The sequence below is a fragment of the Dermacentor albipictus genome, chromosome 1 (assembly GCF_038994185.2).
Source record: "Dermacentor albipictus isolate Rhodes 1998 colony chromosome 1, USDA_Dalb.pri_finalv2, whole genome shotgun sequence".
Taxonomy (NCBI): Eukaryota; Metazoa; Arthropoda; class Arachnida; order Ixodida; family Ixodidae; genus Dermacentor; species Dermacentor albipictus.
Genome location: NC_091821.1, coordinates 248,533,716 through 248,546,930, shown reverse-complemented (window position 1 = coordinate 248,546,930; position 13,215 = coordinate 248,533,716). Strand labels below are relative to the sequence as shown.

Here is a 13,215-nt window from a genome sequence, read left to right as displayed (position 1 = left end):
AGCAGTTCATATCACTACACAATGCAATTTGAAAAAATAAAGATATAAAGAGAATTGGCTTGAAGTACAGCTTCCTTTGAAACCTATTATAGAAAGCATTTACATGCTCTTGTACACTTAGTATGCTTATGCTTCTTATCATGCTGATTGTCTTTGCAAATGTTGCTTTCGTGTAATCGTGATAATCACCCCTAAGAAAACTGCTTTTGAGCATTCAGAATTTACATTAAATAATAGTGCAGTTTGCCTAACTACTTTCAGCTGTGTGTGATGTACAGTTCCCTGCACATTTATATTCTGATAACTGGCGCCTGGGGGGGTTTAAATCTTTCATGGAGTTGGAATTTTGGGATCTATTCTGTCTAGTCTGTCAAGGCCCTCTGCCACCTATCTTTGTGTTACTTGTCAGTGGCAATAGAAATAACTTGGGTGACATAAATGCAGTTGCAGGGCCTCCCCAACAGCGGGTGATAATGTCGGTACACTTAGCATATCCTGTTAATGTAGCTTTCTTGCGTGCCATGGTCATGAGTGACTTATCTATCATTTCTGCCAAACAAAACAAGTAAGTACTGATGCTGAAAATGTGATTTTGCTCCGTGTACAATTTGAGCATTAATAAGCCAGTGGCGCCTCAAGATAATTTCAAAAGCTGTGGCACCAAAATGCAGGTGACTGTGTTAACACGTGCTTAATTAACAGTGACAGAAATGGGCAGAATCAAAGAACAGAAAATAAGTTGTCTGAAAAATGAATTTCTGTACGTTGACCTAAAGAAGAACATAGGATGAAATTAGTATGGAGATGTAGAACTGTACATCATATTGGAAAAGAAAAAATAAAGGCCAGCCACTAATTGTCAACAAGAGCTGACTGGCCTTTATTTTCTTGTGATAAGCTGTATGTGGCGGTGTCCTCCAGCGAAATATCTCTTTTATGATGCATATTGGGAAATAACGGTTTACTGATTAATTGGGCAGCCATGAAGTAAAATGTTAAAATAAAAAGAAGTATGCTTCATGCACCAGCATTGTAAGACAACTGGAATTTCATGGTGCAAATTTCAGGCAATCATTAAACTTCTCATGAAAATATGCATGCCATGCTGATGCGCTTGCATTGCCAAGTTGGAAAATGTTATCTGGCGAACCAAACGAGAGTATGCTAAAACGCTTCATGCAAGAGTGCTACATGGTGGTCGTGATTTTCTCTCTCATGGTTTGTGCTACAAATCAATTGGTTCAACTGCACAGCACAAAAACAAGAACGGCACAGGTGAAGAAAAGACAGGGCGATGTTTTTGTCATTAGTTGGATTCAAACCAAGAGCCCCACAACTCTGATATGGACGTTCTATAGCTACTACACAACCACATCGTAGGTGCGTCTTGCCTGCAGAAGAAAAAAAAGTTTAATTATAGCCTTACTCTCAAGTTCACACAATGGTTTTAACTTGTCACATAAGGGGTAGCATCAGAAAAAATTGAATTCCCCTTTTTTTGTGTGTTCGTGTGATTGAAATTACACCTCAAAAGTACTGTTTAAAAAAAAAGTAAAGAAAGAAAAAAAAGTGTGTTACGCTCATGGCTAACATATGGGGCAGAAATTTGGAGGTCAACAAAGAAGCTCGAGAACAAGTTAAGGATCGGGCAAAGAGCGATGGAACGAAGAATGTTAGGCGTAATGTTAAGAGACAGGAAGAGAGCTGTGTGGAACGGAGAGCAAACGGGGATAGCCGATATTCTAATTGACATTAAGAGATAAAAATGGAGCTGGGCAGGCCATGTAATGCACAGGGCAGATGCCGGTGGACCATAGGAATTGCAGAATGGGTGCCAAGGAAAGAAGTGCAGTTGAAGATGGCAGAAAATTAGGTGGGGTGATGAAATGAGGAAATTTGCAGTGCAAGATGGAATTGGCTAGCACAAGAATGGCATACTTGGAGATTGCCGGGGGAGGCCTTTGTCCTGCCAGTGGACGTAAATATTGATGATGATGGCACTTATGGTTTACAAGCATTATGAAGCACAGTGCGCTGAACTGGGATATATGTGTACTGTCAAGTGGAGCTTGCAGAAAAGTATATTACATGGCCTTGGAGATTTACAGTGAGATGCTGTAGGGGCCCTCGATGTGCAACCTCCCGCATAGCTCAAGTCTACTGTACACACGCTGGTACCTCCAATCAAGCTGTAGTTACCAGACGAGCCAAGGTCATTGCCATCCCTGCTGTATGTCGCTTTGTTTAGGTGTACATCTTTGGAGGAGTCGTTCCTGACTCATGCGTATGATTCACTGGAGAGCTTTGAATTTCTCCATGTTACCGTACCTGGACTACCACTTGACGAACAAACTAGCCCACTTGCAGAAGCACGTAGTGACAAGTTATTGAGCACTATGCAGTGGCATTCAAACAAAGAACCAATTTTGAGCATTGCGTCTGTAAACATTCACTCGATTGTATTGCTGAGGTCGGTAAGCTATGCGAAGGAGGGCAGGGTAGTGGAGTGGCAATAGTCATTGACCCCTGGCTTGTGAGTCTGTGTGATCTTTCTTTTTTTCAAAGTAAATGAAAATAGAAGCTCAAAAGAATACTTCCCTACACTAAGCTGTTGCACTTCAGTGTCTTCTAAGAAATTGGTGGTGTCCATGCATGATGTCACCATGGCTTCTCGACTGTTTCTGGCACTTATTTATAAGATCATATTCTTACTTTCATGTGCAAATATGAAAAGGTGTTATGAGGTTTGCATGCATTCAGCCACAACTTTTATGCCTAAAGCTTTATTGAATGGGACAAATTCTGCTTTTATGATACAATCAAGCTTTAAAACAGGATGTCCCAATTTTCTGACAGCAATAATGTCAGCAGTATGCCAAAACTAAGGCCTCTGAGATTATGTTGCATGCTGTGATATGGAGGCAACAACGTGCCACAATTTCAACACGTTAAGTCCTGCAACAAAGTGTTACGAAGTTGGAAAGTGCTTTATGAAAGCAGAAAACCTGCGCAATGCTTCATGACATGCACTACCACATGAGCATGCTAAACCAAAGTTTTCAGATCCTCCTACATTTGCCTTCCATTGTTTTTTGTTCTAGTGGGAGCTGGAAGCCCATTCAGTGCAGTTTGGACACATTTTCTCCAAAACAGAACTACTACACAAAAATAAATAATTCTGGTAAAATTTTTATTATACAGCAAACAAAAAATGCAGCTTTTCACCACAGGTTACTCAGCGTCTTAGGGAACACGAACTCGGTTTTACTATGCAACAGACATATGGATGGAGAACAAGTGGTTACTCAGAAAATAGCAATCTTAGACAATTTCACCATCTTGGCAGATTTCATGGATTCATGGATAAATAAAGAATTTGAATTTGCAGCATAAGCTCGAAGTATCTTGCATTCATGGAACTGGTATGTGTTTTAATGCAATAGCAGAATCGTGTAGCAGAAAATCCGGCATTGGTGTCGGCAGAGTTGTCTCTGAGCGAAAACTTCCATATATAGGTATTTAGGTATATGTACACGCCACGCCTTGCTAGTATATGACGTGGTATATGCCGGTTATATTGCCACACAATTATATCACTAAAGTTGCTCATACATTGTCTTACATTCTTAACAAGGTTATTCCTCGGAATTCGGAGAAAGAAAGCCCACAGACAAATGTCATCAAACAAAACACCAACAGAACATGCCTTTTATGTTAAATCTACTGAGACTTAAATATTAAAAGTGCGAAACAATAACAGAAACCTGAAAATGATGTAATTTCTTGGCGCGGCTGTGCACTACCTCCCGGATTGGCCTATGCAAGAGGGTGTGTTTTTACCAGAAAGCCCGCCTTTGTGGATAACGTTCGCCACCAGCGTTTCCCAGTAAACATTACGGTTACATAAGCTGCAGTTGCCGGGAAGCATAAGAAGCACTCGGGGATCTTTTAATATTATCGTGTTGCACTCTTAAAGGCGAAGCTTAAGCATCCTCCAGTTATTGATCCAATGTTTTAAACAGGAAAAGCGCAAGGTCATCTTATGTGGAGTAAGCAAGCTACTACAGGCAACTGAATTGAGACTCCAGGTCAGTGAAATGTGTGACAAACTGTGTGAAACATTTGAGAACACTGTTTAACTCTGGAGCAGAACACTTACAGGTCCATGAATTGGAGCTGAGAACCAAGGCGGCATAAGCTGGTTTGATACTACATCTATAAATTGGCACCCGAGGTGGCCTGCTACGCCGTATTTTGGTTACCAGTTGCTCTGGCCATTAAACAATACAAGGTTACATGGACTTCATGAACTGTTCCTAGAGTTTTTTAATGCATTGAGCTTTCTTTGTAAGCTCACAGGGATTTTTCGTGTCTAACTAATTTCATGGGCTGATCCCATAGATAGTGCAGTCTAACACAGCTGTAAAAACTGCACGATGGTACGCTACCGGTGGTACTGGTCTGTGCAGCACCACACAGTGGTAAGGGGAGTGTCACAGTAGTGTCATAAATCACCATCTCTCCAAGCATGCTAAAGGCAAATAGCAACCAGGGTTGGTTCTTCATAATTGTTTCTTCATAACAATTAGTGATCATATGTTTAAATCTGAGCCTTTGCCCCTGATAGCTTTATTTTTTGCATTAGTACAAGTGTGGTACCTATTATACTGAAATAAATATTCCAGCTGTAAACATGTGCATTTGCCTTTGACAGTTCAATTCGTATTCAACACTTATTATTATTTGCCTACCTCTATGAGAAACTAAGAAGTCAAGCATTTAATCTTCCCAATAACAACCAGTTTAGTATCTATTTGCATATTTAATTTGTTATAAAGCAGAGCTAGGCAAAACTACTAAATTAAATCATTTAAAATGGCATGAATATTTAGAATTGGCAGCTAAGGAATTAAGTATAGATCACCATAAGCCCACACCTTCTGCAATTATTGGCAGTATTCACACTTTATAACTGTGCCTTTTGGTGTTGCAAATGTATTTAACTCGTTCTTTTGCAAAAACAATCTGTCGTGGCCTGCAACTGCAATTCACCTCTCCATTGTCCTCATTTTCTTTGTCTGTGACTGACATCATCTGAAGAATTTTGTCAACCCAGTTAACTTCTTTAAAAAACTGGCCCAAGCTTAGACTTAATACAGCTGTCGAAAGCTCAGTTAATCACCGAAGAAATGTGATGTAATAAAGTTTTAAAGCTGGGTGTTAACACCAGAGAAATGTGATGTGCATTTCTCTTAACGAAACGACTCGTTCTCCAAGGAAATCTCTCTCTTCCTTGAATTCCATGGCCCTCGCCTTCCATATCTGCGCTTTTTCTTGGGCTCCCTTCAGCTCGCTAATCGTGCACAATGAATCGAAGTTGCAGTCGGAGCTTTCCGACTCCCTCACAGTGCGGGCCCGGTTGCGCTGCAGTCAATAAAGTGGGTTATTAATTACACTAGCAGCGCACAAAGTTCTCAACTTTTTCAGCCGAGCGCGAGTTCATTCACGTTACTTAAGTGTTTAAAGCTGGGTGTTAACACCCAGCTTTAAACATTTTATTACATCACAATTTTCCATAAGATTGAAACAGTATAGCATACTGGTACTATTTTATTAAAGTAAATTTATTAAAGTGCATGTAATGTCTTGGCTAACTATACCACCAGAATTTTACTATTTTTCCCACACTGTAAAAGTCATTGTTGACAGCCTAATGAACAGTTTATACTGAAATTTAATCTTTGAACTTGGGACGAGTTCGTATTCCGTCTGCAATATTGCACTGAACTCTCAGTGATAGAGCCAATCTATTGCGAGCATTTGACTCAACTAACCATTTAATACTTATGTAACAGTGCAAAAAAACAAGGAAGAGACAACGATAGAGACCGAGTGAAAAGGTAGCTGTTTTCACTCGGTCTCTGCTGTCGCCCCTTCCTTATTTTTTTTTTGCGCTGTTACATAAGTTGCAATCATAAAGGAAGGAAAAGATGGTTGCAATGAACCAACTAGTCCAGCAATTAATAAGCAACCATTCTGCGTCAAGTACTCTTCAATAAGTTAATCTATGAAAAGGTCGCTGTTTTCACTCGATCTCTGCTGTCGCCCCTTCCTTATTTTTTGCGCTGTTACATAAGTTGCAATCATAAAGGAAGGAAGAAATGGTTGCAATGAACCAACTAGCCCAGCAAGCGACCATTCTGCGTCAAGTACTCTTCAGTAAGTTAATCTGGAACCTCTAGATGTTTGGGGTCCTGCTGTAAATATTTTGTGTAATTCAAGTTATTGCATTTGTAGACTTCATGGTCCGTTACCATGAACCGGGCGGATGGCATCACGCCCCAGTGTAATGCTATATCTATTCGCGATCGTTGTCACGTGCTGCGCACGCGACTTCCTCTACTGCATTGTGATCGAGACTTTGATCAGCGACCACATGCCTTTGTGTTTCTTTTAGCTTTTTTCTTAGACCCATTCTCATTTCGGTGAATAAGTGCTTTCTCCGGCACGAGTGTGTGGTGCTACGGACATGGGAGTGCGTGGGCACAAATTCATGGCCCGAGTTTGTACCCTCAACCATTGCTTTTCCGCAAGATGGCTTAAAGTAAACCGCCTACACTGTTCTGGAACGCCTCATCTCCTACTTCGCCGATCGCTTCAAGCGGCACCGTTTTGTTTTTTGAGCAGAAAAACCTGTGAAAGGAAAGCAACTGCCACTGGCGTTGTCGTGTCGTCTACTAAACACTAGCGATCGCACCATAGAATAAAGAACTAACTTTGAGGGCACTGGAGCAGGGCAATGCCGACGAAGTTACATGTTGATAACCTCTACGTATGCCTCCACCGCGTGAGATCATCGGCGATGGAGCCGCTGATGGGTCGGGTTCTTTATTCTATGGGACGACGGTACAGTGTACTAGAAGAATCTAGTACACTGTAACGACGGATACATGGCCGCTATCGCCATCGCCATTATGACATTTCTGAAGACGTGGACCCACGGAGGAAGCGTGGACCTTTTATGCACAGCTTGCGGAGCCGTAATTGAGACCAACTTTCGCCCGACTCTGGCTGAGGGAACAGTAATAGATATGGAAGGGGCATTAGGATTTCCCGGGGAACGAGGGCAAATAGACGAGAAAAGAGTAGCAGTAACGAAGGGGAGGCTAAAGGATTGGTGGAGGAAGTCGAGGGAGAGATAATATCATAAATCGGGGAGCTAATGTTTTCTATGCTATTTTAGATATTTATTTGGGGGGAATGAGGGGAGTGAAAACTAGTTTAATGAGAAGGGGATATAAAGACAAAAAAATAGGAGGGGGAGCAAAAGGCGAAGTAGCGCCAGCCGCCGCCCGTTACAAAGGGTGTAGCCGCCAGCCATATATCCACCCATCCCTCCATCCATGATGTTAAGTGCAGCCAAGCCAAGCCAGGCCAGGCCAATATGAAGTGTTTGCTTCTCGCTGTTTAGCACATGCTCATCTACTGGACGCACGATCGCCGTGCGTAGACGTCACCGGCAAAGTTACATGCGTCGCACGTGCTCGTAAAACATTGTGGTAATGGGCAAAAGGGTGCGAGTAAGCAGTTCAAGTGAAGAACCATGTGCGAAGTTAAGGTATTTAATTCACAAAGTGAAGTTTTTCAAGCCAGCACCGAAGGCTATCACTGTTATGGCCTATGACCATGTGGTTGAAAAGCTAGCTGTGGTGAGGTACGTATGGGGATTCTTCTACCTTTCTATAATATGTGTTTAGTATAGCAACCGTCGCTAGTGCTTGAACAGGTGGATTCAGTATGCATGCCGTATAAAAATTCTGAAGTTGAATGCTCCCAGTGGATCATGTTGCCGGCGCATTTGCGTTATGTCCGTGTTTATTCCTGCTAGCTCTCAGATGCGTGTACATAGATGTCATAATTGGTCCAGAAGATGCTGAGTATTTTAAGATGTCCACAAGCGGGCGTCTATAATGCGTGATCATCGTGCAGAATGTTTGGTCGCTGTGCTTGCCACTAGCATCTGCGGTGGCTGTTTTTAGAGCTTTGAAGCTTAAAAATGAACAGCATGCTCGCGCAGCTTTCACTTTAATTGATTGTAGACCTTATTTCCTTGATTTCTCTTGTCGCCCTTCCCCCCTTTCTTTTTCGTTGACTGAACAACGCTGACCTCAATTGTGGTCACCGCGGTGCATTGAACTCTTTCTGCTTCTCAGTCTGCGGCCTGTCTCTCTGGGCACTTGAAAGCCTGCAGTCTCAAGCGATCGAAGACACTGTTCTATAAAGTTATCGAAGATCGAAATTTTACTTCCTGCACACCCTTAAAGTGCTCTTCACATAACAGAACTGCCTTTGCCGGAATAGTTGCACCGCTGTTGCGGCTATTGTAAAACACCTCACTGTCAGTGTTTAACTTGTAGTAAAGGCTCACATCCACCGCAGAGGATAGACCAAAAATCAGGTACATACATTTCTGAAGTGCAACATTTTAATGTATTTACCATGCATTGGATTGGATTAACATTTATTAAAAGTCCTGCAGGATGTGCGTCAGCACGCAGCGGGCGTCTCCCATAGAGGGACCGACAGGGCGGCCTCTATGGTACCTGGCGGCCGCTGCGTGGGTCTGCTGGACGGCCCATCGCTGTTGATACGTTACTGTTGCACTTTCCAGGCTGAAACACTGGTCCTATTTAGTTCACTTAGCGTCATGTGTATTAGCTTCCAATGTGTTACATTTCCCTTTCTGTTTATTATATTAAAAAAACCACGGCGATGCACCACCAAGTGGCATCGTCGTCAGCACCTACGTTGACTGCTACATGTCGTCACTGAAAAACTGGGAGGACGCTTAAGCTTTGTCACCTAATAGGATAATAGGAATGTCACCATTCATGTCACCTAATAGGATAATTTTGGCACCATTCCCGAAACCCTTAATATCGGCACTTAGACATTCCACTAACTCTTGATTCTTCTCTGTGCAATTATTTCCGGCCCACAGATACGTAATGCCCAGCCAAGATTTCTTTCCACTTATTGTACATGATAACCAAAGATGCTCATGACATTTTGAATTTACTGTTTTCCATTTGGCTCCCTGATGGATCTGCATTCCGACTGCCCCGCCCTTTCTTTCCGATTTAGTTCTGTTGTACCCTTCGCAAACATAGTTCTCAATCACTGGCGGCTCTTCCGAATCTCTAAGGTGCGTTTCTCTAACCGCATACACCCCTATTCTCTATTTAACGGCTCCTCAATCTACCCACTTATCCTTTCTTCTGCTGCCCTGCATGTTTATGTAGCCTATTGCATGGTGAGCTCTCTTTCTTGTTTTCCTCCTTTTTCTCTTATTGAAGGCGATGCTATTCTGAGGTTTCCCTAAGGGACCTTCTTCATTACTACCTGCTCTGGCCTCCTGATTGCTCGTGGGCCCCCCAACAAAGCAACCGCGTGACCAGCAAGTCGCCAGCCCACTTCTCGTCCAAGCCTGTAATTGAAGTGGATCCCGTCTCGTTGGAAACCACCCCACCTCACTTCCCTGTTTACTCTATAACCTCGAAACCTTTCTCTTGGCTCATTGTCCATATAGCCTCATTAGCAGCCACTACGGCTCTTTGTACGTTACTGTCACGTACAGACACCTCCGGCACCGTGTACACCACGATCTGCACCTGAGGGGACAGCTCGCGCAAGTCGTCTACCCCCTTCGCCAAGCGCTGGGCTAGTCCTGTCCCTTTTTTGTTTAGGACGTCATTTAGCCCACCTGCTACTACGACAAGGTTGCGTCCGTGGGCATTTTCTGAGAGCTTTGCTTTTGCTCACTCCATGACAGCACCCAATGTCCATCCTGGAAATGTACCTACCACCACTCTTTTGTCACCTTTCACCCTTTCCACAATTGCCTCTGAGCACCTAACCAGGTTTGACTCGCCGGTGATAATCGCCTTTTCAATCTCTCCTACTGCCGAGGCCTCTCCCTACTTCCCTTTGTCATCCTTTTCTGTGTGATTCGAAGTTGGCAAGGGGCATTGACTCCTGTGTTCCTGCTTTTCCTACATCGCCGCATCAAGGTAGGTACAAGTCTTTCCCACTACTCTTTCCCCACGTTGCGCACATTCCTTGTACTTTGTTGACACTCTCACTCTCCTGTCACGTCGGCAGACTGTTTTCCACTGTCACGACCATTCTTGTTCATGATGGCAGCCCTGTTGAGCTTTTTCTCGGCTGCTTGAAGTCTTTTTTCCACCACCTTTTGTGTGTCACACTCCATATTTAGCTCATTTTTGAGCTCTTTGACCTGTTTGACAAGCTCATTCTGGAAAGCCTCAATTTTCTTCAGCCCAGCATCAACATCACAGTGTCTGGCGATTGACTCGATCTCCTCTCTATTTTCTCTATTTTCATACGTCCCCTTGTCTACCTTGGGGAACCCCTCCCCCCCGCATATGACACGCTTTACCGTCTTTCTTGCCATGTGTTGCACTTGGCTTTTTCTAATACAAACGCCGAAACATTTAGAGCACGTGCCTTCTAGCAAAGGCCGATACGCACAGAATCCAAATCCTTAAAATTGTGCAATTATCACCAATTATTTAGAAGCAATAAATACCGCACAGACTTCAAGATATCGCACATGTTCAAATACATTGCCAAGCTCTCACTGTCCTACCAAAGCAGTATGACCGATACCAATGCACACACACTACAACCACTAGTAGCTAATAGTTTTACGACTTCCAAACTGCTATTTAAAGGCTATAAAACTTAATGTCCCACATGGTTGCATGTGTTGAAACATGCTTCGCGGAAGGGCGCTTTGACTATCCTGCAAAACCAAATATATACAAAACACATCCGTGCACATGAAAAAAAAGAAAGAAAAAAAGCTAGCCAATTACTATTTAAAGGCTGAAAATCGACAAATAAAAACGGAAGCAAGCTCAAAGCATGCACAAAAAACATGTTTTCGTTGCCACCACGGAGCCCTGGAAAAACATGTCCGTCCGCCACAAACATCACTGCCCTGCCATGAAATGGTGTGATGATGCTATGAAATGGTGTGATGGTGAGCGGCAGTGGTTTCCGCTGCAGTGGCGAAACAAATGTGAACATCTTGGACACGCGTGGAAAAGATTTTCTGCCCTCTTTATCCTTTCCGCCCACTTGCCGCTTCCCAAGTGTGAACGTAGCCTAACAGCTGTGCTAGTTGTACATTATTATGCTCCTAAGCTTAACCTTAATAGTAGAGTCCTTGGCTGTGATAGCAACATTCCTATGGGGTTTGAATGCAAAAGTACCTTATACTGAGGTTTCGTCTCATTAAATGACTCCAAATGATCAAAGACAATTCCAGAGTCTTAAGTGTTGTAATTGCTCTCGCAGCTAAGGCATGGCTTAGTGTGCAGTACACAATCACTTAATTATTCATTGTTTTACGTCAGTTCTGTGTTGAATTGGCAGAAAGGATTAAGTAAGCCACAATGACAAGCCAGTCAGGCAGATGTTTTAGAGCGCAGCTCTTAGGCACCTGTTCCTGCTGCGAGCGCCGGCGTCTTACCTCGTAACCGAGTGAACGAGCACAGTGAAAGATGAGAGTGAATGCGGAGCGCAGCAGGCGATGAAACTTGGCGAGAGCGAGGAGGGTGTGACAAAAGCATGAGAAGAAAAGCACAGTGCCGCGCAAGAGAACTATAGTGACAGTGGCTACAAGGTGGCGTCAGAGTAGTGTGTGTTGTTAGGGTGCCTTAATGCGCTCGTTCGCCTCTGCTCTGTTCGCCGGTGCATGTGCATTGAGGCACTCTATGCGCCGTCTGTTCACTAAACCGCTGCATGAGTGGAGGCCTGTCTGCGGCGGCTGCTGTGAATTGCGCCCACGCGTAAGCCTGCCTCTTGCTGCCTCTCGCGATCTCCCCATCGACTTCACTTCGTTTGCAACATGCCGCATGATTGAGAAGATTGTCCGTGCCAGCCTATATATTGCAAAATGAAAACACACATAGAGCTGCGCTCAAATTTCGCATTAGTAAATATCGTAATCATCGGTGAATTTTTTTTTTAAAGAGCACTACCCAGCAGTGTGCCTGTTTCCAAGCACATGACCATTTACGATGTATATATTACTCTTTGTATGACATTGTTTTCAAATGCTTGAAATGGTTTCATGTTTCCAGGTCTGACTTTTCTATAGAGATTTGGAACTTCAAGTTCACTCCATGTGTAGAAGGGGTAAGGTTCTTGCATGGTTATTTCTGCTGAACTATTACATTAATTTTTCTCTGTTTAATAATAATAACACTAAAGAAAAACATTTTATGCTCCTCTTTTATTGCTTTTTCAGGTTATACTTGGCAACCCAAACAATTCTGTGGAAGCAGCTGCTTGGCACAATGGGCGGTTATTCACTACAGGCCTGCATGGTCGTATTGTAGAATATGATCTTGTCTCTTTTGAGCAAAAGGTGGGAGATCCTCCTTTCTTTCTGACTTACTAATATCTGTTGTAATAACATGGTCTGTATTTTTCATATAACTGTTTAGGAAATGGTATCACTGTGACACTTTGATAGTTGGATGACTGTTTTACTTTTTTCCTAGTATGCCTGCTTAAATTTTGAGCAAATCTTTATTCAAGGTGTTTCATGTATTTTAAATGAAATGAACAAAGGGACCTGTTTGTTGGTAGACAAATGAGACCAGTGGGATAATGCTAACAGTTGGCAATTTAGGGTATTTCTTTGAATGCACAAAGATAAGTAAATCAGGAGTTGCATTGATTATAGAAAGACTTGTCAAATGTTTGAATGCCATGTACTCATGTTCACTCACTGTGCATGCAAATGTTTCTTCTTTAATAACTTCTTTGCTTCTGTGAATTTGCTCAGTGCATATTTATTACTGATACTATAATACAGGTCCTGCCACAACTCCTGCATTAGTTGTGTGGATCTGCCTGTATATATTTACATGTATTACTTTTGTGACAATAATAGTAAACTTTATTGACTCTTGAATATCCATGTAAGGATGCAGCTCTTGCCCATAATGTAGACGACCTTTGGGAACACTCAATGAATATTATGCAGCAAGCTGCATCGAAAGATATACTGAATAAAAATTTGGAGATGTGAGGGACACATTGCTATTAAATTCCTACTGCACCGCTGTTTTTTGATACAGCCACTATTTTGCATATTTTTGAGCATGTGGCAATATTTTT

At 42.7% G+C, this 13,215-nt stretch overlaps 1 protein-coding gene across 1 annotated transcript in view; it reads left to right on the top strand.

Annotated features, from left to right (window-relative positions):
* Positions 1-7,343: 7,343 nt before the first annotated feature.
* Positions 7,344-13,215, top strand: part of LOC135900522 (U3 small nucleolar RNA-associated protein 4 homolog) — a 60,824-nt gene continuing 54,952 nt past the window's right edge. Inside the window, exons 1-3 of the mRNA XM_065430008.2 lie at positions 7,344-7,714; positions 12,171-12,225; positions 12,338-12,457. Of these exons, the coding sequence (XP_065286080.1) occupies positions 7,563-7,714; positions 12,171-12,225; positions 12,338-12,457 (327 nt within the window). The 5' untranslated portion in view covers positions 7,344-7,562. The remainder of the gene's footprint in view (positions 7,715-12,170; positions 12,226-12,337; positions 12,458-13,215) is intronic.